This window comes from Lonchura striata, chromosome 11, assembly GCF_050655825.1.
Source record: "Lonchura striata isolate lonStrDom1 chromosome 11, ASM5065582v1, whole genome shotgun sequence".
In the NCBI taxonomy this organism is placed as follows: domain Eukaryota; kingdom Metazoa; phylum Chordata; class Aves; order Passeriformes; family Estrildidae; genus Lonchura; species Lonchura striata.
In genome coordinates, this window is record NC_140713.1 from 17,474,226 (window position 1) to 17,497,958 (window position 23,733).

The 23,733-nt window shown below is 45.0% G+C and overlaps 1 protein-coding gene across 4 annotated transcripts in view; it reads left to right on the forward strand.

The window, feature by feature from the left end:
- Window positions 1-23,733, forward strand: part of WDR59 (WD repeat domain 59) — a 47,615-nt gene that overhangs the window by 12,657 nt on the left and 11,225 nt on the right. For 3 of the 4 annotated variants that reach the window (XM_031505814.3, XM_085589696.1, XM_077786341.2), the window contains 13 exons: window positions 1,346-1,434; window positions 1,909-2,025; window positions 2,978-3,055; window positions 3,780-3,936; window positions 5,515-5,594; window positions 7,685-7,817; window positions 9,787-9,911; window positions 10,779-10,943; window positions 11,740-11,835; window positions 13,245-13,401; window positions 14,697-14,766; window positions 15,035-15,188; window positions 18,814-18,870. In XM_031505814.3, coding sequence (XP_031361674.1) covers window positions 1,346-1,434; window positions 1,909-2,025; window positions 2,978-3,055; window positions 3,780-3,936; window positions 5,515-5,594; window positions 7,685-7,817; window positions 9,787-9,911; window positions 10,779-10,943; window positions 11,740-11,835; window positions 13,245-13,401; window positions 14,697-14,766; window positions 15,035-15,188; window positions 18,814-18,870 — 1,478 coding nt within the window. The remainder of the gene's footprint in view (window positions 1-1,345; window positions 1,435-1,908; window positions 2,026-2,977; window positions 3,056-3,779; window positions 3,937-5,514; window positions 5,595-7,684; window positions 7,818-9,786; window positions 9,912-10,778; window positions 10,944-11,739; window positions 11,836-13,244; window positions 13,402-14,696; window positions 14,767-15,034; window positions 15,189-18,813; window positions 18,871-23,733) is intronic. The other variant, XM_021541080.4, reaches the window with a different exon arrangement.

Sequence of the window (23,733 nt, forward strand, 5' to 3'; positions counted from 1 at the left end):
TCCTTTTATGTTTGATTGAATCAGACGAGGAACTAGACCATACTCCAAGCAGCTCTCTGTGCCAGCCTGTCCCCTCACTCACTCAGGGTTGGATACAGCAGCTGGCTGTATCTGCTTCCCTGGGGCACCTGCAACATGCAGGGAGCACATAAGGTGCTGTCTTTGGGCTGTGCCTTCTCTGGAAAGGCTCTTGTCCTGACTGCTGGCAAGGTGTGTGTCCAGCCCCTGCAATACCACCAGCAGGGGTATGCATGTCTGTCCTTACTGGCTGGAGCTGGGACTGGGCACGGATGATGAGCAAAGTGTCCTTTCCCTGAGTTACTGTCCCCATTACTGGAGCAATCCTCACAGTGTGTAACTCTCATACTCTGCTGCTTACATCTCCTTTGGCTACACATCTGCAGCAGCTCCCATTCCCCTCCCAGCCAGTAAACCTCTCTGTCACAGAACTGCAAAAAACCTTACTGAGTCAGAGAGAAGCAGTGGTCAGTTCTGATGTCTGGGGTGAGGTTTCACGGCTGAGCCAGCCCAGCAGCCTGCTCCCCAGAAAGCTTCCTTGCTTCCTTCCTCCCTCCTGTGCCTGCTGCTGTTTAATGCTGGTCCAGACATTTGTGTACCCTTCAGTGAGTGGATCAAATCAATCAGCTGGCAGTCTATTTGCAGCTTTTTATCCCCCAGAATAGCTTTTTGCCAGGTTGTCAGGATGAATCTGCTCACCATGCAGCAGGAGGTGGGTAGTGGAGGTGGGGAATAGCAGCAGGCTGAGATCTGTTTAGCTTTCTCATGGATCTCACCTTTTTGATAGCTCAGAAGGTTTGAAAATACTGTCAGAATATGGATGAATAGATGCATTATGCTTACAACACCTGAACAATCCTCATTAACTGAAGCTGTACTTTGTTTCTATTAGAAATAACCACCCATCATCTGATTTGACTGAGTCCCTCTTGATACCACATATAAGTCATATCTGGACCATCATCCAGTTTCTTTACACTGTTATTGGTGTCTTTGATTTCTCTGGTATATTTTGACAGATAGACCTTCTGGTCCACATCTGAGCTAATGGACATGAGTATTCTAATCAGGTACAGCCCCTGGCTAGAAGATGCGATAGAGATCTCTAGGCATGCAACTGGAACACTTTGCTGTCCTGAGGATACAAGTGATACATGGAGGAACCAGGAGTTAATAATTTTCATGCCATCCTTCATGCTGGCTTCTGGGATATCCTTCCTCTGACCTGCCTTTCCTAGGCTAAGAGCAGCTCTAGGCCCAGGCAGTGGGACTACTGTGCCCTTTTCTCTTTAATTGCTTGATTTGGCCTGCTTTGTTTGTGCTGCAGCTGGAGCTTCCCAAGTGAAATGGAACAAGAAAAATGCCAACTGTTTAGCAACAAGCCACGATGGAGATGTCCGAATATGGGACAAAAGGGTAAGCTGAAGGATTTTTGAGCAGTCTGTACATACTCCCACATACCCGATACCTGTATTGGTGACAGATAATATCTCTGGTGACAGGTAAATACTGAGGAAATGTACTGCTTTATCCCAGATCTCTCTTTCAGGTCAGTTTAAACTAGAGAGAATTGGGAGTCCAAGAGCCTGAAGAGAGTATCTAGTTATCCTCCTTCCTCAGAGACTGTGCCCATTACCATTTTCCTTTTGATCTCATAGTACTTAACTGTTGAACTGAGTATTACGTATGGTTAGGGCTGCACTTGGTGACTGGTATTTGCCATACCTTCACAGAATTTTACTTCAACTACTTCTGCTGAGCTATTTGCCGTTCCCCAGCAGGGGTGGTTGTTCTAACTGCCTTGCCCTGGTTAAAGTCTCTTTTTATGCCAGAAGAACTAGACCAAATTTTAGGTGTCTATGCTGAGAAGGACAGTGTCTCTCCTTGCAGAAACCCAGCACTGCAGTGGAGTATTTGGCAGCTCATCTCTCCAAAATCCACGGTCTGGACTGGCATCCTGACAATGAGTATACACTGGCCACTTCCAGCCAGGACAACTCTGTCAGGGTAAGTGTTGTTTCTGCAGTTCCTGCTAGGAAGTAGGAAAGATGGTGGAGCAGATCCCCTTCTGCTGCTGCTGAAGTTTTGGGAAGTGCTTTACTATTGGCAAGATCTGGATCTTTATTGTTTGGTTTCTGGCCACCTGGTGTGTTGCACTTTGAGAACAGGCAGAGGTGTCATTGAAGGATGGGTGCACATACGTTTGCCATATATCTGTGGAAGTTAGAGCAGTATTGAAGCTGAAAACAACTGTCTCTGCCTGTTGCTTGCCAGAAAGGAACAGACCACACATGCCAGAAGAGCCTTTTTCCAGAAATGCATGTTGCCAGCCTCAAGCTGATTATAGCATCTTGAGGGGAGACATACTTCAGCCCCTGGAGTTTCCAAACTCATGTTGAACAGGATTATCAATAAGAGACTGCCTGCAAGCACTGCTGTGCAGGGCCTCTTACTTGTGGGGAAATAGTGTGCTTTGTATTCCAGCCAAATAGAGTTAATTCACATTGAGCTAAGCTCTAAGGCAAATGCAATTGATGTGTATTCTAGCAAAGCAAAAGGTTAGATTCTTCATTAGAAAATTAGCAGTAACAGCAGGGTAGGCTTGCCTCCAGCCTGGACTGGCATGTTGGCTGGCAGCCTGCAGGGTACCTTGTAGCTCTGAAAGCCCAAGCAGGCTGCCTGTCTCCCTGCTCTAATTACTCAAGCTATGATCACTGTGAATATGACCCCAAAGTCACTCATTTTCTAAGGGATGCTGCCAGATGCTGATAGCTTGGTATTTGTCCTTTGGGGCTGTCTCTGTTGTTAATGAATGGGATTACTAATGATGCTGTGGGCACCCTGGCATGCTGTTTGGTCTGTTCTATCTGCAAGCCACATGGAAAACTACAGCCTGAAAGTATAACCAGCTGACTCCTGCCTTTGCTTGCCTTTCTCTTGGTTTGTTCTTTTTTTCAAGTTCTGGGATTACCGTCAGCCTCGGAAATACCTCAATATCCTTCCCTGCCAGGTTCCTGTCTGGAAGGCAAGATACACGGTCAGTGAGAAACTCCCACCATTTCCACTTGTGCTCTGAGAAGAATGCACAAAGAGACATTAAATAAAGAACTGCCATAGGGTTTCTCTCCAGTTCTACTTGTGCACATTATTAAGTTGATTTTAAAAATCATTCTTGGTGCCTATAAGGTGTAGAAAAGCAGTATCCACAATGGGGGCATTCAGGAGGAGTGAGCGAGCGCCCACCCAAGTGAAGCAAAGGCTCTTAATATCAGTCATAATCCCCAAAGATCTGAACATGGCCTGAAGCCAGTGCTGTGCCTTGAATCTTGATCCCCTTTCCCTGTCCAAACTGAGAGGTATAAGACTGGTTTCCATGTTCCTCTGAGTATCATGGAGCTGCTGGGACTCAGTAGTTCTTGCAGCTCCAGGCAGATTGCAGTAAGGATTCCCAGCGAAAAGTCAGAGGTGAAATCCCTCCAGCCTCACAGATGAAAAGTGAGGAAGCAGCAGAAAGAAGTAATTCATCTTAAGTGAGCTGCATTGAATATCTCAGTGTATTGTATCTTATCCCTTTAAACACAGTGGTTTTGCACAGCAATTGCCTTGCACTTTCCCAGGTTTTGGCCTGGTTCTGTTTTGTGCTGAGCTCATTTAAAGCCTTTGCATTTGTGTTGGTGGGAATAGGGGAAAATGAGAGTATGATAATAGTAGCATGGAAACATAACTCTCCTTGGCTAACTGGAAGGGTGTTTCTCCCTAAGCCTTTCAGCAATGGACTGGTGACAGTGATGGTCCCCCAGCTCCGTCGGGAAAACAGTCTCCTCCTCTGGAATGTCTTTGACCTGAACACGCCTGTCCACACTTTCGTAGGACATGACGATGTGGTGCTGGAGTTTCAGTGGAGAAAGCAGAAAGAAGGTGAGTTGGGGTTGAATGTGCTGTCTTCCCTACACTGTGGCTGTCAGATAACCAGAGGTGTGGAGACCTGGCTCCTGGTTGCAATGCTGTTGCTTTTTGACTCTTGCCTTTCCTTGAAGTAGCTCCTGCTTACTTCCTGCCCCACACTGCCTCCCTCAAACTACAGCTGTTCTGTACTGGTTTTATGACAGTGCTTACAGAAGCGCTGCCTTGTTTCCATGCTAACAAAGCAAATCTACCAAATGCTGAGTGGGTCAGTGGTGACTTTCATTGCTTTCACTCTCCTGGGAGTCTCTTTGGATCAGCAGCCTCCAGCATATCCCAGACCACAGACCCAGCAAGCACACCTTATTTGTCTGCTGCAAGACAAGGGGGGAATAATGGGGACAGGGAGTCTGCTGTTAGAGTTCAGTCCTGACTAAATTTTCTAGTGTAAGCAGCTAAGAATAGGAGATTCCATACCAGAGGTTGCATAACCACACAGAGCACAGCTTTGTTTCCAGCACCTCAGCTGCCACTGACAGAATGTACATGTCTGGCTTTGGTGTCATTTGTGCTACAGCTTTGCAGTGCTGTGTGAAAGTGCTGGTCCAGGCCTTTCCCACCAGCTGCTGGGGCCATTCAGTTAAGTCACCTACTTCTCCATGACTTGATTTTTCTCTTTCAAAAAGAGGAGAGCAGTGGAGAGCTGTGTTAGGATCTGGAGGCACAGACTAAGATAATTTGTGAATGAAGATTGAAGCAGGCTTAAGCTACAGTTGGTTGTCTTAGCTGCTTTAATAGATACATACTCAGGCTTGGATTTCTTGCTTGTCTCAAGCAACATAAATCAATCACACAAACATTCCAAGTCTGCTTCAGTGTGGAGACAACCAAGATAGCACAGATTTCCTTCCACAGAGGCTGTTGTGCTGTATTTAGACAGCCCCTGTGCCTCAGCAGAGGGGTGTAGGAAGCAGCTGTGCAGCAGCAAATTCTTAAGCATAGCAGCTGTTTGACAAGGGAAACTTAAAACTCTATCACAAGACCTAAACATGGACATAAATAGGTCTGTGTACCTCTCCCTGTTGATAGGTAGTATGTGGTTAGATCTATTTCTTCACAGCCTGAACTTGGCATCATCCAACTTTTTCAGAAGCAAGAAGAGGAAGGGCAGAACCACCTTCTCATTGCGTAGAAATGTTTTAAAACTTCTAACTCTTGAAACAGATTTTATGAACTAAAAGATATTTTCACTTTACAGTTATAGTTGAGAAACATTTATTTTTACTATACTATTTCTTCTATTTAAATAAACATTGCTGTGGGTCTTGTTTATTCTGGTTGTGTCACATTCACTGTACTTGGTGCTTTTGGGCTTGTACATCACAGCCTGTTTAGATGTATGGTAGCTGTGGTGTGAGAAGGCACAAAGGCTAATGTCAATTTGAAGCTGAAAAGGACTTGCTCTGCCTTTCAGTTTAGTGCCTTATCCATTGGATGTGCCTGCTGGCTTGTTTGAATGTGTTTACACTGAACACAAGGCTGAGATAGTCTCTGTTTTCTGGTGGGGTCTCTAATTGTTTCTGTCCTCTTTAGGCTCTAAAGATTACCAGCTGGTTACGTGGTCGCGGGATCAGACCCTGCGCATGTGGCGGATTGACTCTCAGTTGCAGAGGGTACGTGGACACTCTGCTTCTTGAACCGTAGACACTTTCCTGACAGCCTGGATTCACCTCCCCTTCCTTGCACTCACAGTCACTCCTCTGGTATCATAAAACTGCAGACACAGAAGCCAGCTGCTGCTTCACTTTCCTCTTCAGCTCCAGCCCAAAAACATCCCCAAGGAGATATGTGATGATCTTCTCTTTTGAACCTGTGTCTCTAAAGTTTCAGTGGCTGTGCAAGGCTGCTTTGTTGTGTAACATTAAGTGCAGAAACTTGTTTGGAGGAGGTGGAGAGTAGTTACTGCCTGCATTGTCTCTAAAATGGCATGTCCCTGGCTGCAAGACTGTATTTCCTGGTGGTTTAGGTGCCAGGTAAATGTAGGGATTGTGCCCTCCTCTACCTCCCCTTGTGTCCATTGCCTCTAAGTCTGCGGTGGGTGGCGTGAGTGTGTGGATCTGCAGCAGTTACAGATTCTGATGCAATTACTAGAACAGCTGTGCTGGCTCGTACCAGAGGTTCATATGGCCATAGTGGGCCACATGGCTCTGTCACATCTTCAGCTGATATCTTGGGAGGGGATAAGAAAAAGGCAGGCATGAAGTGATGTTTCTCTCAAATGCCCTGCCAGCCTCCTGCAGCTGAGAGGCTCATTGAGTCTGGTATCTTTGTATTTGATAGAGCTTGATGAGTGTCACTTCCAAACAACAAGGAGTTTCATGGCTTTTCTGCATGTTATGTGGAAAACCAGCTAATTTGTTTATTTTGCCACCTAATTTCATTCCACTGAAGATGAAATGAGCCATATTCTCTGTGATACTGATGATTCTGTAGGCCTCCATCATATCCTTCTCAGCTGCGTCCTTTTTCAAGTCAAAAGGTCTTGATTTAATCCATCCTTTGTACTAGAACTTTGATTGTCCTTTTGCCTTTCACGACCCTTTTTCAGTCCTAGTATATACCTTTGGGGATGGGGATCTGAGCTTTGTTCTTTCCAAAGAATTCTCAGTACTCAGTTTAGTTTGTAAATTGTTTGGCATAATTCCATGAAATCATCAGCTTAGTCTTGCTTCTACATCTTGTTCCCTCAGCTTGAACTTTCAGCTTGAAATTTTTCCTGATGTATGTTGCTTTATATTTATCTGAGCCAAAGTTCATCTTTCATTTTAATACAGTTGCTCTTGTGAGGTCCTTCTGTGATTGTTTGCCGTCAGCCACACTTGTTACTGCCCTGAAAAACTTGGTGGCATCAGCAAACCTGGTCATGTCGCTATTCACCTCCTATTCCAGGTTTTTAATGAATATGTTGAGAAGCATGTGTCCCAGCACAGATCCTGCAGGAGTCCTGCAGGTCTGTAACAAACTTTATCTGTGAAAAATGACCCTTTACTCCTACCTGATATATTTGTGAACATTTGATTTCTTTTCTGTCTTTAAATCAATTGTTCATTCATGTTAGAGCCTTTATTTTTTCCTATACTGGCTCTCACTCTTTGTCCTCATCTTTGTCTGGATCAAACTACACACATGATGGCATGTTGCTGGTGACCAATGCTGTAATTTGCTACATCACACCATTATCCTTTCTTTCCCCTTCATCTTCCCAGTTTTCTTGTGCTGAACTTCAAATCCCGGGTTTTATAGTCTCATTTTGATACAGGACCTAGAACAGTAGGACCCTGTGTATATACCTGCGTCTCGGGATCCTACTGGAGTGTAAATATCAAATGCAGAAAGTGTGCTACTATTAAATTAGATCTAAAAAATTAAACATGTTTTAACAAATTCCAGGAATTGAAGCAATATCAGTTTTAGTTTTGACTAAAGGTAAACCTCTATTTCTTAGGCTGGCCCTGTCAATTAAGTGGCTTTTGAAATGAGCAGTAGATTTGGCCAGGCTGTCTGAGGTGACAGAGTTGAGGGTACTGGAAAATGAAACATGACCTATCTTTGTCACAGGAACAATGCAGTCTTAGTCATGACTGTTGTGTGGATAGACCCACCTTGCAAATCCATCTGTGTGGAGAAGTGAGTTGTTTAGTGGTGGCTCTTCCCACAACTTGGATTCTGTTGTGCAGCATGTGGGTGTGTTTGTTCTTTTCAGCTCTGTGCTAATGATATCCTGGATGGAGTTGAGGACCTCATTGATGGGATTTCTCATCTGCCAGAGCCAGACAAGACCCTTCACCCCCAGGACACGGAGCCCCAGCATAACTCTGGACATGGGGATGAGGAAGGTGAGACAAGTGATGGCTTGTGGAACCTAAAATACCAGCATCTTTGGGTTGGGAAGAAGATATATCTTGGCATAAGAAAACATAGGCAAAACACAACCTGCCACTGCATCAAAGGTTAATGGATTCCTCATCAGGGAGGAGGAAAAATTAGGAATTCCTCAGGATGTTGCTTCTAAGGTTTTTGTCTTCTAACACAATGATTCTAGCTGTAAAATAAAGCTCTTCCTTGTCATGATTTTCATTTAATTGCATGCTCTTTAGGTTGTTGTTGTGGCTTGTGTGGGCCTGGTTTCCATGTGGTTTCTTCTTTGGTTCAGACTTTCTTCTTTGGTTCTGTGGCCAAAAGAAATGAATATGGCTCTTCTGTATCAGGGTAGATTTTTCTGCAAATAACATGACTGCAGGATTAAGGCACAAGCAAATCCCTAGGTAGGAATTTCAGTTCTTTCTAGCCAAAAAGCTATTGTGGACTGTTGATGTTTCACCCTGGGGGTGGCTGCATTTCAGCTGCAGACAAAGCCTCCATGTTACATTAGTAAAGCACTTTGGGGGATCTTTTGAAGAGATCAGTGCTCTGCAGGTGAATGAGAGAGCCCCAGCTGTGCCTTCATGCACAGCTCTTGCTGCTGCTTATAGAGGAGCTTTAGGAATCTGTACAAATGTGTGGCTTTGGAGGATTAAAAACTAATTGGAAGGGAATGGGAGGAGAAGACAAAGGGAGGGTACTGCCCATACTGGGAACCTCAGAGATGGCTTTTCAGTAAGCTATGTGGTGTCTTGAGCTAGAAATAATTATCTTCCCTGAGGGCCACTGATCTTCCTTTAATCTCCTTTTTAGCTCCCGTTTCTGGAATATATCTAAGCACTGTAATAGAATTGCAAACAAGAATGATTGGCTAAGCATCCTACCTATCCAAATCCAGCAACCCATTGGGTAGTGGTAATACCAGATATTTGTCCCTACCAAAGTCAGTAACTTCTTGGTGAATGCCTGTAAAAGGTCAACTTCTTGCATTTTTTAAAATTTGTTTATTTTTGCTGGGAATCATCTGTGCAACATGATATTGCAAGTGTGAGAATGACAGCTGAAAAATTAGGACTTCCCTCCTTGTCCCTGGAACCATAATAAAATATATTTGGCCTTCTTAAGAAGTGGTGCCACAGCAAAACACCCTTATGGAGCTACACAGCAAGAAGCAAGGCAAAAGCCAAGCACAACTACAGGGAGAGACCAATTCTTCTGAAACTCAGTGAAGTTTGTTATCTTAACCGTAATTCTTTGTGTCCTGCAGTGCTTGCCTGCCTGTTTAAATGTGTTCTGGCCTTCAAGGGTTATTGTCCTCCTAAAAACTGCTGGAACTGTAGAGTTAGACACAGTGTTTTGATGAGTCTTTAAAGGCTGTTAAAGCACTAGAGTGCTTTGCAACATTAAGTGCAAATGTCTGCTGCAAATGAATTAAGCTTCTATTAGGACCAGAAATACTCCCTGCTCTCTCCCAAAGCATTGTTATGCTTTGGAAACTTTCCCTGAAAGTCAGGAATAGTGGATTGTTAGTCCCAAAGACCAGAGCTCCTTCTGGAGACTGCTAGGGCTGCAGTTCTTTCCTGCTGAACTGAGACGCTCCAGTTCAGCTGATCGTGACTCTGGCAGCACTATGTAGGGAGGGAAAAGGGTCTCACATGAGAAGGGAAGGACCATTTAGGACTGTACAGAGTACAGGCAGGTTCTGTACCCTTCCTGGGAACCCTGTCTGCAAACAGCTTTGGATTTTTGAAGAGAAGAGTCAGAAACTTGCATCCAAACAGCAACTGAGACTCTCCAGCTGACAGGTCTTTGGTAGATAAAACTCATACCTCCATGTGTCAGAAAAGCAGAGGAAAGCCTGCTGTCTTGGCTGCCTTCTGACATCATGTGAAAAACTCTGTGTGTTATAGCTTGTCTGAACTTGTTTTCCATCTTTCCTGTCAGCCTTAAAAGAAGATTTCCTGAATGACCCCCTGGTGGGAAAGAAAACGGACCAACTGGGGCTGCCTCAAACACTGCAGCAGGAGTTTTCACTGATCAATGTGCAGATCCGAAATGTCAATGTGGAGGTACAGAGTTTCCTTTTGCTGGCTTGTTAGGAGGGAATGTGGGCAGGCTGGCTTATTGGAGCCTTTCAAGGGGAGCCTTCTTTGCTGCAGTGACTGCTGTCTGTAAACAAGTTTTATTTTGAGCTGTTGAGATCCTCTTGGCCAGGGGTAGTAAGAAAGAGGATAATCCCAGACAGTGCTGTGAGAGAAATGTTTCAGCATAGTAAGTACTCTGGCTGATCTTGAGAAGGCTGGATGGTGTTTTTTTCTCTGCCTAGACTGTGGAGTGGAAGGTGGCTTGTTCCATGCAGTTAATCTCATTTCAACTGCTTCTGAATCCCATCTGCTGAGCCCTCCGTATTCAGAGCTCTGTCCCTCAGTTTTGCCCTCTTCCTTGCACTCCAGACTCTCCTCTGTGCATGGAAGCTGACTGGAAGCACAGCACTGAACTGGGCTGGGAGGCTCGAGGCAGCTGCCTGTCTCCTTTCCCCAGCCCTGTGGTTTCACAAGTCATGGCATGATCCTGATGTAGTTTTCTGAGACAGTGGTGCAGGATCTTAGAAGATTCCTGTTACTGCTGTGCTGGCCAGGAGCTCTCCATGACCAAGTGAAGTGGGCTGGGGTGCAGTGGCTGCTGGGAGCAGGACCCCTTTCTTGGTGACACCTGGGCTGGCCATGGTCTCTGGATGCTGGATGTCAGTCTGCTGGTGTGAGCTGAGCCTGTCCCCATCTGCCTGGGGGTTTTGCTGTCACTGTGCTCCCTGCCCTTGAGAACAGCATGACTTTGTCTTATGTGCAGAGGAATCAGTCCCTCAGCATGAATTTAAGCCACTATAAGTGTAAAAGTCCTGGGAGAGCTAACTAAAAGCCAATTGCTTTTCCTCACAGATGGATGCAGTGAGTCGCAGCTGTACGGTGTCGGTGCACTGCGGCAACCACAGAGTCAGGATGCTGGTGATGTTCCCTGTCCAGTATCCCAATAATGCTGCACCATCCTTCCAGTTCATCAACCCAACCTCCATCACGGCTTCCATGAAGGCAAAGCTGCTGAAGGTGTGTAAGGAGTATAGAGTGTCTTTATAAATGTACAAGTGATGGATACTTGCCGTCTGGATTTTCGAGACATAACTAAACATCAGACCTTGCTATGAAGACATACCACAGCTCATGTTGAACTGATAAATTGTGAAGCCCATAGGATGGGGTTTTTGTTTGTGCTGCAGCCCAGTATTTGCCTTTTTCCACTGCTTCTTCATTGCTGCTGTGTTCCAGTGTGATATGTATTGCCTGAGGATCCCTAATATCGTTCTCCTCATGCAGTTGCCCTCAACCCAATAATAGACAAAATGACCAACTAAGCATCCAGCTGCAAAGTGCTACTATTTTTGAGCCAGGATGTTGCTTACTGCTCTACTACACAAGCTGCTTTAAAAATGAGGGGATTTTTTTTTTACACAGGCCCTGCTAATTCAGACCAGGTGTTTGATCATCTATTGTAGCAAATCCTACTGCTATTGAAATCCTTTCTCCAGCAACATTGATGGATCAGTTTGGGTTTCTTCCTGAAAAAACCTGATCCAGTTTGCCACAAGCTGCTATGAAACATATGGGCTGCAGTAATATTGAAGCCTAAATTGTGGCTCAGTGTGCTACTAGGTGAACTTCAGTGCTCTGATCAAAGCACACAGCCATTCCTCAGAGCAGACAGCACACCAGTGACTCCAGTGGATGATAGGGAATGTCTGTGACCTGTTCAGGTCCTGGCATCTAAGCTGTTCTGCAGACAAAAAGGATGTGGGCAAAGTGTGGAGGTAACTATGAATAAAGTTGTGTTTTGCACGTATTCCAGATACTGAAGGACACTTCCCTGCAGAAAGTGAAGCGGAACCAGAGCTGCCTGGAGCCTTGCCTGCGTCAGCTGGTCTCCTGGCTGGAGTCTGTTGTGGTATGGAGAAATGCGTGGGCTCTCTGCCCTAGTTTGATGTCTTTTCCCATGTCCCACACTTCTGACTCTGCAGTGAGAGTCTGGCCTTGTTAAATGTGTAAATAGACCCCTGTGACTGGCCATTACATTTGTGTGAGCACTTCTGGTTAATATTGAAGAGAGCTGGCGGATGATTAGATGTGTTTTGTTTTCCACAAATGAGGCCATGAAGGTTTGCTTTGGGGAACTCTGATATCCAGGTTACCAGGAGTGACTGGAGATTGGAGAATCTTAGTGGTGCATGGTACTTCCCAGCTCAGAATATATTTCACTGACTGCCAGGGCATAGTTATCATCTGTGAGAGAAGATAAGAGACCTCAGGTTGTTGATGGATTCATTCTTGTCTGAAAGGCAGTGGCAGATATCTTCACCTCCTCAGTTTTAGTCAAAGATCCTTCTAGTCCTATTCTAGGGTTTTTGTTTTCTTCCCTGAAAAAAAAAAAACCCAAACTGTGAAAATCTGGGGTTTTTTTCTGCAGCCTTGTGCTGAGGTTTTGTAGGGATGATACTGCAGATAAATCCAAGTCACACTCTGCTCTTAGCTGTGAGATCTGTGATACCTACTCAGCATCCCAGTGTCAGGTATTAGGTCTTTGTGTGGGTGAAGTGTACTGGAGTGGGTGTTTTTAGCATTCCGGAAAAGAGAGGAGAGTCTCCTCAGGTTTCTTTTCTGAGAGGTTTTGTTTATTCATCACAAATAAAGGGCTGGGGTTTTTTTACATGCGAAGTCTTAATTCTGCTTGGTTTCAGCAGTAATATTGTAAGAGTGGGAACTTTCTCTGCTGTATGGAAATCTGATGACTTGAGGCACCACTGCTTTCAAAGAATTATTTTAGACCGAAGTTGTAGTATTAGATATCCAAATAAATGCAGATTTCTGGCAAAGTTCCTGTGGATAGTCCTGAGGTCCCCCAGTAATTCATGCCACCTACCTTCCTTACTTGAAAACTCCAACCTGTGTTTGACAGCCCACAGCTCTGTGGTATTCCCACTCAAAGAGATTTTGTGCATCATTGAGGTATCATACTCAGCTCAACTAGCTGTCTTGAGCATCATATCCAGAGTTTGAAGGTCAGATTTTCTGTATAGTTTCCTCCTTTTCCTCCCCAGGTTAAGCTCTGCGTTTCAACATGGTTATGGTGGGAGAGAAGTCTCTGGACAAGCAGCCAGAGAAGGTTTTTCCTCAAAGGCAAATGTGTCTGCAAGTGCCTCTGCAGTTGAAGCAGCAGCCGTGCTCTGAGCTTGGTCTGTTTTGGCTCAAAAGATGAGCTCCTCCTGTGAGGCTGCTTGGCACTGCCGTGTCCTATGCTCTGGCTGGATTTCTCTCCTGTGGCAGCAGGAGTGTGACCTTAGGTAACTTCTGTTTCAGAACCAAGAGGACAGCACGTCCAGCAATCCCTACGCTTTGTCCAACTCTGTAACACCCCCCTTGCCCACGTTCGCCCGCGTCTCCAATGCCTACGGCTCCTACCAGGACTCGAATGTCCCATTTCCACGGACCTCTGGAGCCAGGTTCTGTGGTGCAGGTCAGCCCTGTCACTGATACTTAAAACAGGTACCCAGGGAACAATCCTTTTAGATGTTTTGGGGAACACTTGGGTCTGAACAAGATGAGGCTTTGCTCATTGCCATGCAAGGAGTTAAAGTTGTGATAATGGTGTTAAAGTAGTGATACTGTGATAAATTTTGAGATGAGACTAGTTAGCAGCTGTTTGAAGTTGGGGTTGCATATGGGGCTTTAGGATTTGGAAATGCAGGGCTAGCTGAAGAGATAACCTTTGGCTTATGGCATGCAAGAGACGTTGACAGATCTCTTTTTATAGAACACTGGGAATAGCTGTTTTCCTTGCCTAGTTCTCTGCTACCAGCATCACATTACTGGGTGTATTCTGGCACTCAGTCTTCACAAAATTCCTGTGATTTGGAGTTGAATTTACCCCTTGCTGAAACCATATTCACATTACTAACCACTCTTTTCTCATTCTACACTCTTCCACTTGTCCAAAATAGCTTTCCCAAGGTCATTAAGAAACTTCTCCTAAATGGGAGATGGGGTATAATCACATCCAGGTTTTCAGGAGAGCATGTAGAGGATAAAGTTCATTAGAAACCAGGTTAAGATCTGAGTAAAAGCTGTTAAGTTTCACTGAGCTGTTTCAGATGCACACATGCCTTCTCTGGACCTGACTGCATCCCAGTGTGAGCACATTTTGAAAGCTGCTTTCCATACAGGCCTCCCTGAATTCCCAAGGAAAAGTAAAACAGAATAATACTGCATTGAATAGACCCAGTAAAACCTGCTAAATCCTGAAAGGCTTGCAAGAGTAGGTGGCTGAAGACACTTGAGAGGCTAACAAATGGGATAAGGCTTGTGAGAGAATGTTTTGGAGTTGGCTTCAGGTATGTGGGGCTCTCCTGCTGAAGAAGAGAGTTTTACAAGCTGCAGTGGTTTCTCTGCGTTGCCAAACATTACCTCACTTATCTCTGGAGTAACAGTGCTTAGCAAGTTCTGGTGGAGACTTAAAACATGAGCATGCATTTGCTCATTTTATTTTCCTGTCTTTTCTCTAACAGCTATAAGTCACTTGAAATTGTGCTTTTGAGAGAAACATCTTAAAAACCCCATGCTTTGTAGTGGGTTTGCAGGGAGTTGATTTGGGTTGAGAGAACGTCTGCTTTTAGTTTATAATTACTAAGAGCAGTGGATAAGAACAAATTCCCTTGCCTCTGATACACAGGGAAATCTGGTCATTTAAGTTGAACCACCCCTAGCAATTTACTCCTTGTTGCATGATCTTTATGCCATGTCCTGTCTCTTCAGGGTACCTGGTGTATTTCACAAGGCCGATGACCATGCACCGTGCCGTGTCCCCGATGGAGCCCACACCCAGGTGAGGGCCCTGTGTGGTTTGAGGTGTGCTGCTGTCATGGGCAGGAAAGCAGGAAAATACCAGGTCCTCCATTGGACCTAGTCCCCTCCAGTGTTAGCTGTGTCCTCAGCACAGAGTGCCTGGGCCCTTACACCACATGGCCGCAGCAGGGACTTCTTTCCAGACAGTGGCACCATTGCTGGCAGTTTGGGCTGGTGGAGAGGTCAGTGTGAGCCTGCAGGTTTTGGTGGGAAAAGCCCCTGAAAGTGTATTATTCCCTTTCTTCCAGGTCTCTGTCAGCTTTATCAGCATACCACAGTGGCCTTATTACTCCAATGAAGATCCGCACGGAGACTCCGGGCAACCTGCGCTTGTACAGTGGGAGCCCAACACGCAGTGAGAAGGAGCAGGTCTCCATTAGCTCCTTCTACTACAAAGAAAGGGTAAGTACTAGACCAAAACACTGCTCCCAACACTTCAACTTTCATGATCTGTTTTCCTTTCATTTAGCATTGCTAGTAACAGAAGTTTTTGTATTCCTCTCAAAAAGACATCTTTCTACAGGCAGCTCTGTCAAATGGATTTTTCTCCTATTAGTAACTTCTTTACCAATCCTCTCTAGCATTTGACCTGCTTATTTTGATGTTTCTGTATGCTGACCATCACAGTTCCCTTCAGTGCATTATGCTGTCTTCCTTTGCATTATGTAGGGTTAAAATCTCACCCTTTAAGAAGTTGTAGTCTTCAGATAGGTACATGTAGGCAGCTTTTGCTGTTCTGGGTACTCCCTGATATATATAACTGCAAAGGGTTGTGCCTCTCTGCAGCTTTCTGCCAACCTCTCCTGGACTATGGGATGTGGTTGGTTATTTCTATTTCAGGTGTCTCTTTCAGGGATATGTGCCCCTTTTTTTTTTTAAAACAAAAATAATTTCTACATGATTGTATGATGACCTTCCAATCCACATAATTCTGGTTTAGGTGCAGGTTTTGCTGTTGTTCCTGTTTACAAAGCTTTGGAGAAGAGTGGGATTGTTTCCTTCTGGAACATGGTGGGTGAGGAAGACCTGTTATAATTGTAGGGTGGCCACAGGGTAGTGGTAAAGCAGCTGTGAGGGCCTGATGTGCCTGGAGCAAATGGTGTGGGAGCAGTAGGCTGAGCAGAGTGCTAGAAGCACACTGTGCTTCAGCAGGGGGTGAAGTGGCTTGCAAAAATGCAGTAAACTTCCCCAGGGAGCCTCAGAATTTGGGGCATTGAGTAGTTTGTTCACTGTCCATGCAGAGGACATGAATCTCTTGCAGCAGTGAAGAGCTTCCAGGTAACCCAGGGAAAGCCAAAAGCTGTCTGCACTCTGCTGGCAGAAGAGTTTAGGAACTTGTATCCCAGGAGCAGAGGAAGTCAAAGCCTTGAACACCCATCCTTCCTGGGCACTGAGACAAGTCTTGTTTTTCTGGTGGTGCTGGACATGACAGCCAGCCCTGTCTCTAGGACTGTGTCCTGCTTACATGATGTCATTGCACCTCCCAGCTGTGGGGAGAGCCCCTGCTCCAGTGCAAATTCTGCTTCCATACAGACCCCAGAAGACTCTTGAGTCCCCATCCTGTTTTTTTTCCCCACACAAACTTTTTTTTTTTTTTTAATGAAAAGAATAGATGGTGCTGCCTGGAATTATAGAATAGAATTATAGCCTGTCCTAGTATTTGTAGGAGAGTTTATTTAAAGAGCTACCTCTGTCCTCTGCAGCAGGCTTGTCCCCAACACACAGCCTTCTCTAAGATGACAGACAAGGCTAAAAATAACATGTGGAACCAGCTTGGTGCAATTTTATGTGATCTGTCTCCCCAACCCTTGTATTGATGGCATCAAGATTTTTGTCACAGGGTAAAAGAATTCAAGAGAACAAAGCATGTGTGCAGCCATGTCTGCTGAAAGCCAAGGGAAATTCCTGTGTTCCCCTTCCCCTACCAAGCTGTCTCCTCGGATGCTGGAATAAATGTAAGAACTCTAGCAGGAAGCTGGTTCAAATGTTCTTGCAGATTAAATAGTATTAAAAAAAACCCCCAAAAATGCCTGTATCTCTCTTCAGCAAAGGTTTTCTGATTCTTCAGGAATTGATGTCATGGCCTCTGCTAGATCAGTGCTGCATATTTTTGTTATTTCATTGTGATGGTTTTAAAAAGCCCAGACTCTTGAGTTTAGTTAACTCCTTGCTCTGAAGGTTGAATTTTATGTTCACATTAAATAAAAAGTTGAAATTTTGTGGATCAAACTGTGATAGCAGGCAGCTTCATTCCCAAAACTGAACTTATCAGCCATAACCAAGTATTTCAATCCAGTGTAGCAGCCACTGGCATCCACTACCATTAGCAAACAAATGGAATTTGCCCATTGCTAGACAGGAAAGATGTCATGTTCCCATAAAGGCAGGGGAGCTGCTGATTCCAGCAGAGAGCTCCTTAGTAAGCCAGAATGAAGCTAAATCTGGCACTGAACCCTTCTGTGCTCGTTTAAATACGTATATATATATATATATATATATATATACGCATACACACACACACATATCTATATATATATATCTTTCTCACTTTTTATTCACACACTCCTTTTATTCGCACACTCCTCCTTTCTTCCTCCCCCTTTTTCACTCCTCAAAAAAACACCACTGAAGAGCAGTAGTCAGCAGAAAGGAGGAGCTTTATCTGTACCATGGCAATGCCATCAGTATTTTGAACCTGAGTGTCTCTTAAAGAAGGTGCCATGGAGTTCTTTTCCCCCCCCTGCAGTTAGAGGGTCTTGCCAGTGGGGACCTGGGGACTGCTTAGCCTTGCTGTGCCTGGGCGTGGTGGCAGTAGTGTCCTTATGCCTCCCATCAGGGAACTGGTGGGGGGACTGAGCTTAGTTTTGCTGCTTTTCCACTGTACTGAATTTCCTTCAACTAACCCTTTTCTCCTTCTCTGTGAGGCCTGCTGGAGGAACCTGTAGCACATGGCTGCAGCCTTCTCCTTTCTCTTTCTGCGGGGCCCTGCAGCCAGCCTTGGCTTCCTGGCTGTCGGACTTTCCCAGCCGTGAGATGCAAGGGGATGTAGAGGCTGAAGGCATGGCTGATTGTCCTGACTGTCTATCATCAACTGAAAACAAATGCAAAATACATTGTACCTGACACAAACATCCCCTTTTATTGTGTTGACTCCTAGAGATCGGTACACAAAACTTCTTTTCAAGTGAACGTGCACTAATGTACTTTGAAAGATTCCATTTGCTGTTGCTGTAATACTGTGTTGAGTACCTACTGCAGTGTCAAGTTCCTAATGAAGGCCTACTTTGGAACTATTTGGCATAGTCAATCAGTGAATTTGATTGCTCGCTCAGTCTGAATGAGTTTCTCAATCCATTATGACAATACCCACATGGCCCTGCCAAGTAACAGTGTCTCTACATCCCTTCTAATATCCTGACATATGGTTTTTATTGTATAAAATTAAAGTGAACAGTTACAGCAGGTTCCAGTGAATGAAGTTCTGGAGGATGCTGGATGTTAAAGGGAATCTGAGTAAGCAGGAATGTCTCTTTAGCTTTCTGCAGATATCTGTGCCATGGCACTGGACAGCTTTGTTAAAAATTATGCAGTTTACACTTAGCTGCCTTCCTCTTTAGGCAAGAGGAGTAAAACTTTGGAGTTTAGGCATGTGGGGCACTTGGGTGTTGTCCTCTGCTCAATTCATGGTATGAAAAAGGTCACATGAAGCAGTTCAGTGCTTCTTGCAGTAATACAACTCCATGTGGAAGACTTTATTCAGATTTGTGTTTGCCAAAGTCTTCCGTAGAGGCTGGTGTTGGGCACAGACACAGCAGCCCTTGCTCTGCCAGAGCCATAGGTATTGCTGTGTACAATTGTGTGAGGGTGAAAATGGTTTGCAACCGTTCGCTGTGTACCAGAGCCATTGGGAACAGTATCTTTTACTCTGCTGGTTCAGGGCACTTTTAATTTCAGTTTATTTACCTTTGTCTTTAATTTTCTTGGTGTCTCTCTTCCCTTTTCCTGGGTATAATGTTTTCGCGTACAGATGTCTCCTCGCTCTGCCCGCCGACGTTGGTCCATACAAGCAATTAACGACTTCCCGGTACTGTGTGCTGTGCTAATACTGTCCTTGATATGACCCTGTCTTCTGCCCAAGGGCCCAAGAATAAAATGCCACCTGCCTGCCTTTGAGTAACCTGCACAGAGCTGGGGGACTCGCACTCCACACAGGGCCTAGGGCTTCACGAGCAGATGAACGTGTAAGTGGGCAGGAGCAGACAGTAGTCTGCAAGGTGCAATTACTGACCTACAGGATGCCTGTTTCACCCGGCCTTGTGGTCAGGAAAGGATGCCAAGGGGTAATTTGAAGTGTAAGAAAATATCAACCTCTGAGATACCGAGTGCACTGTAGAGGAGCTGAGTGATTATTATACATCATCAACCAAGTGATGAGACTGACATTAGAGCATCTAATTTCTGAAAAGTCAAAGTCTTGCTGGAGAGGGAGGGAAGATCACTTAAGAGCTGTGGAAGAAGCAAACTGGTTGAGTCTCTGACAACAATCTGTCATCTCATTAAAATGAGCTGCCACTTCTCAGTGCAATCCATCACAGTCTTATTTCCTGGATCAAAAAATACAATTTCTTGTTAACTTGTGATCTCCAAGCCCTTGGGGTTGCACCACTTCATTCATTTAGAGTGGTTGTACTTCAGCCACCCTGGCAGGTACTCCCTCCTCCTGGCACCTGCCCTGCTGAGTCTGCTTTGACAGTTGTTTTCTGATAGTCAGGTCCACGTGTCCCTCAAGCTCCAACATCGTTCATGATATTGTCATCTTGATGATATCAGGATTGCTCAAGCTGTGCTGTACATGTGGGTAATGACTCTTTCATCACTCATCTTCCAAGTATAGAAAAAGCTCTGAAAATTCCATTTCAATTTAAAGATGATCTCTTTAAGTCTGTTTGTCTTAATGTCTGCACGAACAACTGTTTTTTCACAGCTGCTGTCCTTCATGCTATCTCTTCATAAGACAGCAGGGAATAAAATAGAGTCTTGTAACACCTGATTTAACTTGGGGTAATAGGATCAAGTTTTCCTAATTGCAAGAGTTCTAAGACTGTACTAGCAAATAATAGGTAAAAGAAACCAGAAGTAATTTACTTGACTACATCAAGGCTTTTTACAAAGCGCCTTGTGAGCAGCAGAGGCAAGAAATAAAGTTCTGTTTTGAATCAGGAGTAGACTGAAAGAAGAAAAATCAAGCAATGAACTTGCCAGCTCGTGTGGTAAATTGCAGAGCATAAAAGCTATGGTTTAATTCCCTTACCACTGTCCTAGAAGGAAGAGCAAGTAGTGATGTGATTAAGTTATAATTTTCAGTAATGCATATTTAAAAGGGATACAGGGGTTAGTCCAAGCCTTGAAGGATTGATTGTATTTGTGGATAACCTTCAAAAGAGGCTAAACTGACTCTCTAAAGGGGACAGCAGTGCCTAAGGTAAAGACACAGGCATACACAAGGAGAGGTATAGTTTATTAGTGCAAATCACATGCCTCCCTTCTGGAAGAAGAGCTCAGCATTGCTCAAGGTGTTTGGGGAAGCGAGAGTTTAGCAAGTTTACAAGACACAATAAATAATTCTTCCTCCTTTCTAGCCACCTCTTCTGAAGTGCCCATGCTTCAGGGCAGGTGCCAGCTATTGATTGATGGAAGCTATGAAGAAATATTCCTGCTTTGGGGCACTTGATTCAAAAGGGCCTTGGATTTTTTAGTGCCTTTATGGCAGGTGCCTGATACTGTGGGAGATGCTGGAAATAGTAAATGTTGATTATTTTGAAGAGAAAGTCCAGGCAGTGCTGCATGAGCCACATGGGGGAGTTAATCTGTAGGAGTTGTTCAGAATAAAGGAGCATAGCATTCTACCGGGAGGAAGCAATTTTTGCATTTTATTAAAAAAAATAAATATGAGAAGCAGCTTGAACCTGACTTGAGCAGGTTTAACTATTTTGTACATGCGTTATTGCAGCTTAATCTCTTGGCATTGAGTCTGTTCTCTTCTATTCACAGTCTTTACCTTTGCCCTACTAATGCCAGTTTATAGCACAAACCCTGAAATTTTGCATATGCTGATGTGAAACAGGCACTTTAGATTTCAGGATCCTGCTTAAAGCACTGCCTGCCTCAGCAGGATCCAAAGGCGCACACACCCAAGTGTTCAGCATCCTTTCCAAGCGGGAAGCATTTTGCAACTCCTGCTGCTGAGTATGCAGTGGTGATGGTGGTTGCTACAAAGCAGTTGGTGGCTTATTCTTGGGCTATCTGTTTCTACATGTAACCCATTTACTGCCATCGTTATCACCTCAGATTGCAGCAAATTACAGCCTTGGGTATGGTAGTGCAGGTGCAGGCTGGCTTTTTTAGTCATTATCCAGTGCTGTTCCCTGCTGTCACCTCCAACCCATGATTGCCATAAATGCTCTGGTTTCTTCCCTTCTTGTGCTCTGAGGAACTGATGAGTCTTAATTTACTTATCACTGTAACTATTTTCTTTCGTATCTTCCTCTCATTAAACTGAGGAGCAGCTGGGTAGATGCAGTTATCCTTGGCATGGATTCTAGGCTTCAGAAAGAGCTAGAAATGTTGTGGGCAGTGCAGAAGACCTGTGCCTTTGTCCTTCAGCTGCCAGCAGCTAGCTTGGTGCATGTTGAATCCTGCTTCAGCTCCAGCTGTTATGTTTCCTGCTCTCCATCCTGACCTGTGCTCCAGCCCCTAGAAAGAGATGTGTTTTCTGCTCTACCCTAATGCCCCTGGGCCTTGGTGACACTTTTTGATTACACCATAGTGGGAGCTTCTCCTGGGAGAAGAGGTGGAATGGGAGGGAGGTGGACCTAAATCAAAGAAACCTAAAGCTTTTGTTGTCTTTGGTAATCCCTGTTAAATGTGCTCAAATACTGCCAGGTGGAAAGCTACTCCTGTGATTAACACCAGCAATTACTGGATTCAAAGTAGAACTTCTGCTGTCACTGGTGATGAACTTTACCCCATCTGTGATGGTTCCCATACTTCTGATTGTGGGGTTTTTTCCTAACTCTTACTTGCTGTAGCTGAGGTAAACCTGAATTGCCAAAAACCCAGGCTTTTTTAATGGTGAATTTACATGTAGCTTTATGATTGTTTTCTGTCACAGCTTTAGGGGCTAAAAGTGGTGGGCATGGAAGTGTAGTACAGGCAGGGCCTGTGGCCATCAACTAACTCCATTCCTGGAGATGCACCAGTAAAGAATTAGTGTTTCCTTTTTTGCTAGTAAATAAGCAGAAGAAAACAGGTCAATTTTGGTTTGAGTCCAGGTTTTCAGGGGGTTCTGATACATTTAATGTTTCCATTTGTATGGTGATATGCTAAAAGCAAGCAGTGGAAACCATTCATGAGAGCTCTTTTTCATTCTCATCTTCATTTGTTGTCATTCTCCTCCCCCCCCCGCCAAAAAAAAAAAGACCCAATTGCCTGTGGAAAATTATATGTGTTGTCCATGTTTGTAGTCTTGAAATGCCTGTTGGGAGGCTTCTTCAGTCTGCTCTTGCAGGGGGCAGGAGCAGGTTGAATCTGTTCCCAAAGACTGGGCAGAGGGAGCTCTCCATCGACTGAGTCCTGGGGACAGCTGGCTTACAGACGGCCAGAAGGTGGCAGGTTGCTCTCTAAATTATCTACTAGGCTCTAGAAGCTCTTGTTGATAGCCCTGCAGAACGTGGTTCTGTGTCTGCAAGCCTGGGCTCAAACACCCACTCAGACACAGCACAAATAACAGCTTTTGCTGTGAGAAGCCTGGTAAGCCCTTCCAGGACAGTGCCTGAGCTCTTTCCTCCTGGCATGTCATTATGCTGGGGCTCCCAAGCTTCACTCATATACTGATTTTGGTAGCATCAGCAGCTCCTCGCCACACCTGGGAGACAGCATTTGCTGTCCTGAGAAAGAATGAGGTACAGGTGCCACCTGGGAACCTTTTTGTAAGGTTATTGTAAGGTTACTTGGGAACCTTATTGTAATACAGCTCACATCCTTCAGCATGGAATTGGCAGCTAAACTTTTAGGTATTATCAAAACAGGATTAGCCTGCCCAGCGTCGAGAGAAGCAGAGCTGATCCAGACTGTGCCTTGATTAGGAACTGATGGACTGAAGAGAGGTGGGTCTCCCACCTGACCCCATTCTAGCCACCTTCCACTGCATAGTGCTTTTCAACTTCAGGAGACAGATAAGTGCTGCAGGCAGATTCCTCTTGGATGAATTAGGATTTGAATAGATGTGGCAGAGAACTAGTCAGTCAGCTTTTCCAGAGCACTGGATGCTGACAGCCCTGTTTCTACCAGTGTTTCACCCCTCTGAATGTTGGGCACCATGCAAGCTCTGCTCCTCTTTACTCAGGGTGGTGGAGGATCAGGGCAATGGTGATGCTATGTAACATGTGCATCCCTGGAAAAACCCACCTTTGCCTCCTTTGAGGCTGAAATGCCTTCTTCACTTACTGTCAAGCTGAAGCCTCTGATCCTCAGCTGTGCAGTGTTCAGAGAAGCTTCAGGAGCTGATCCTTTTAGTTTCTTGTGGCATGTGTTAGTAGTATGCTCAGCATGGCAAGATCTCTTCAGCACACTGGCCTAACCTTGGGCCAGGCAGGCAGTGGCATTTCTTAAGGTCATGAGTAGTTTTTTAAGGACATTTTGTGTCTGATAAGCCTGCCAGGTTCTCACAGGATTGCATGGTCATGGTCAAAAGCCATTTGGCACTCAGCCATCCCAGAGCTGGCCTCACACCCACAGTAAAGGTGATCTTGCTTGCAGATCCAAGTCCTGCCTTTCCTGTATCCCAGTCTGCTCTTTATGAGCGCCAATGTGAGCCTGTGTAAGCTGTGTCTGCCTAGCAGAGCCATCAGCACAGGGCTGCCTTGCTGGCCTCTTGAGAGAGGGGCTG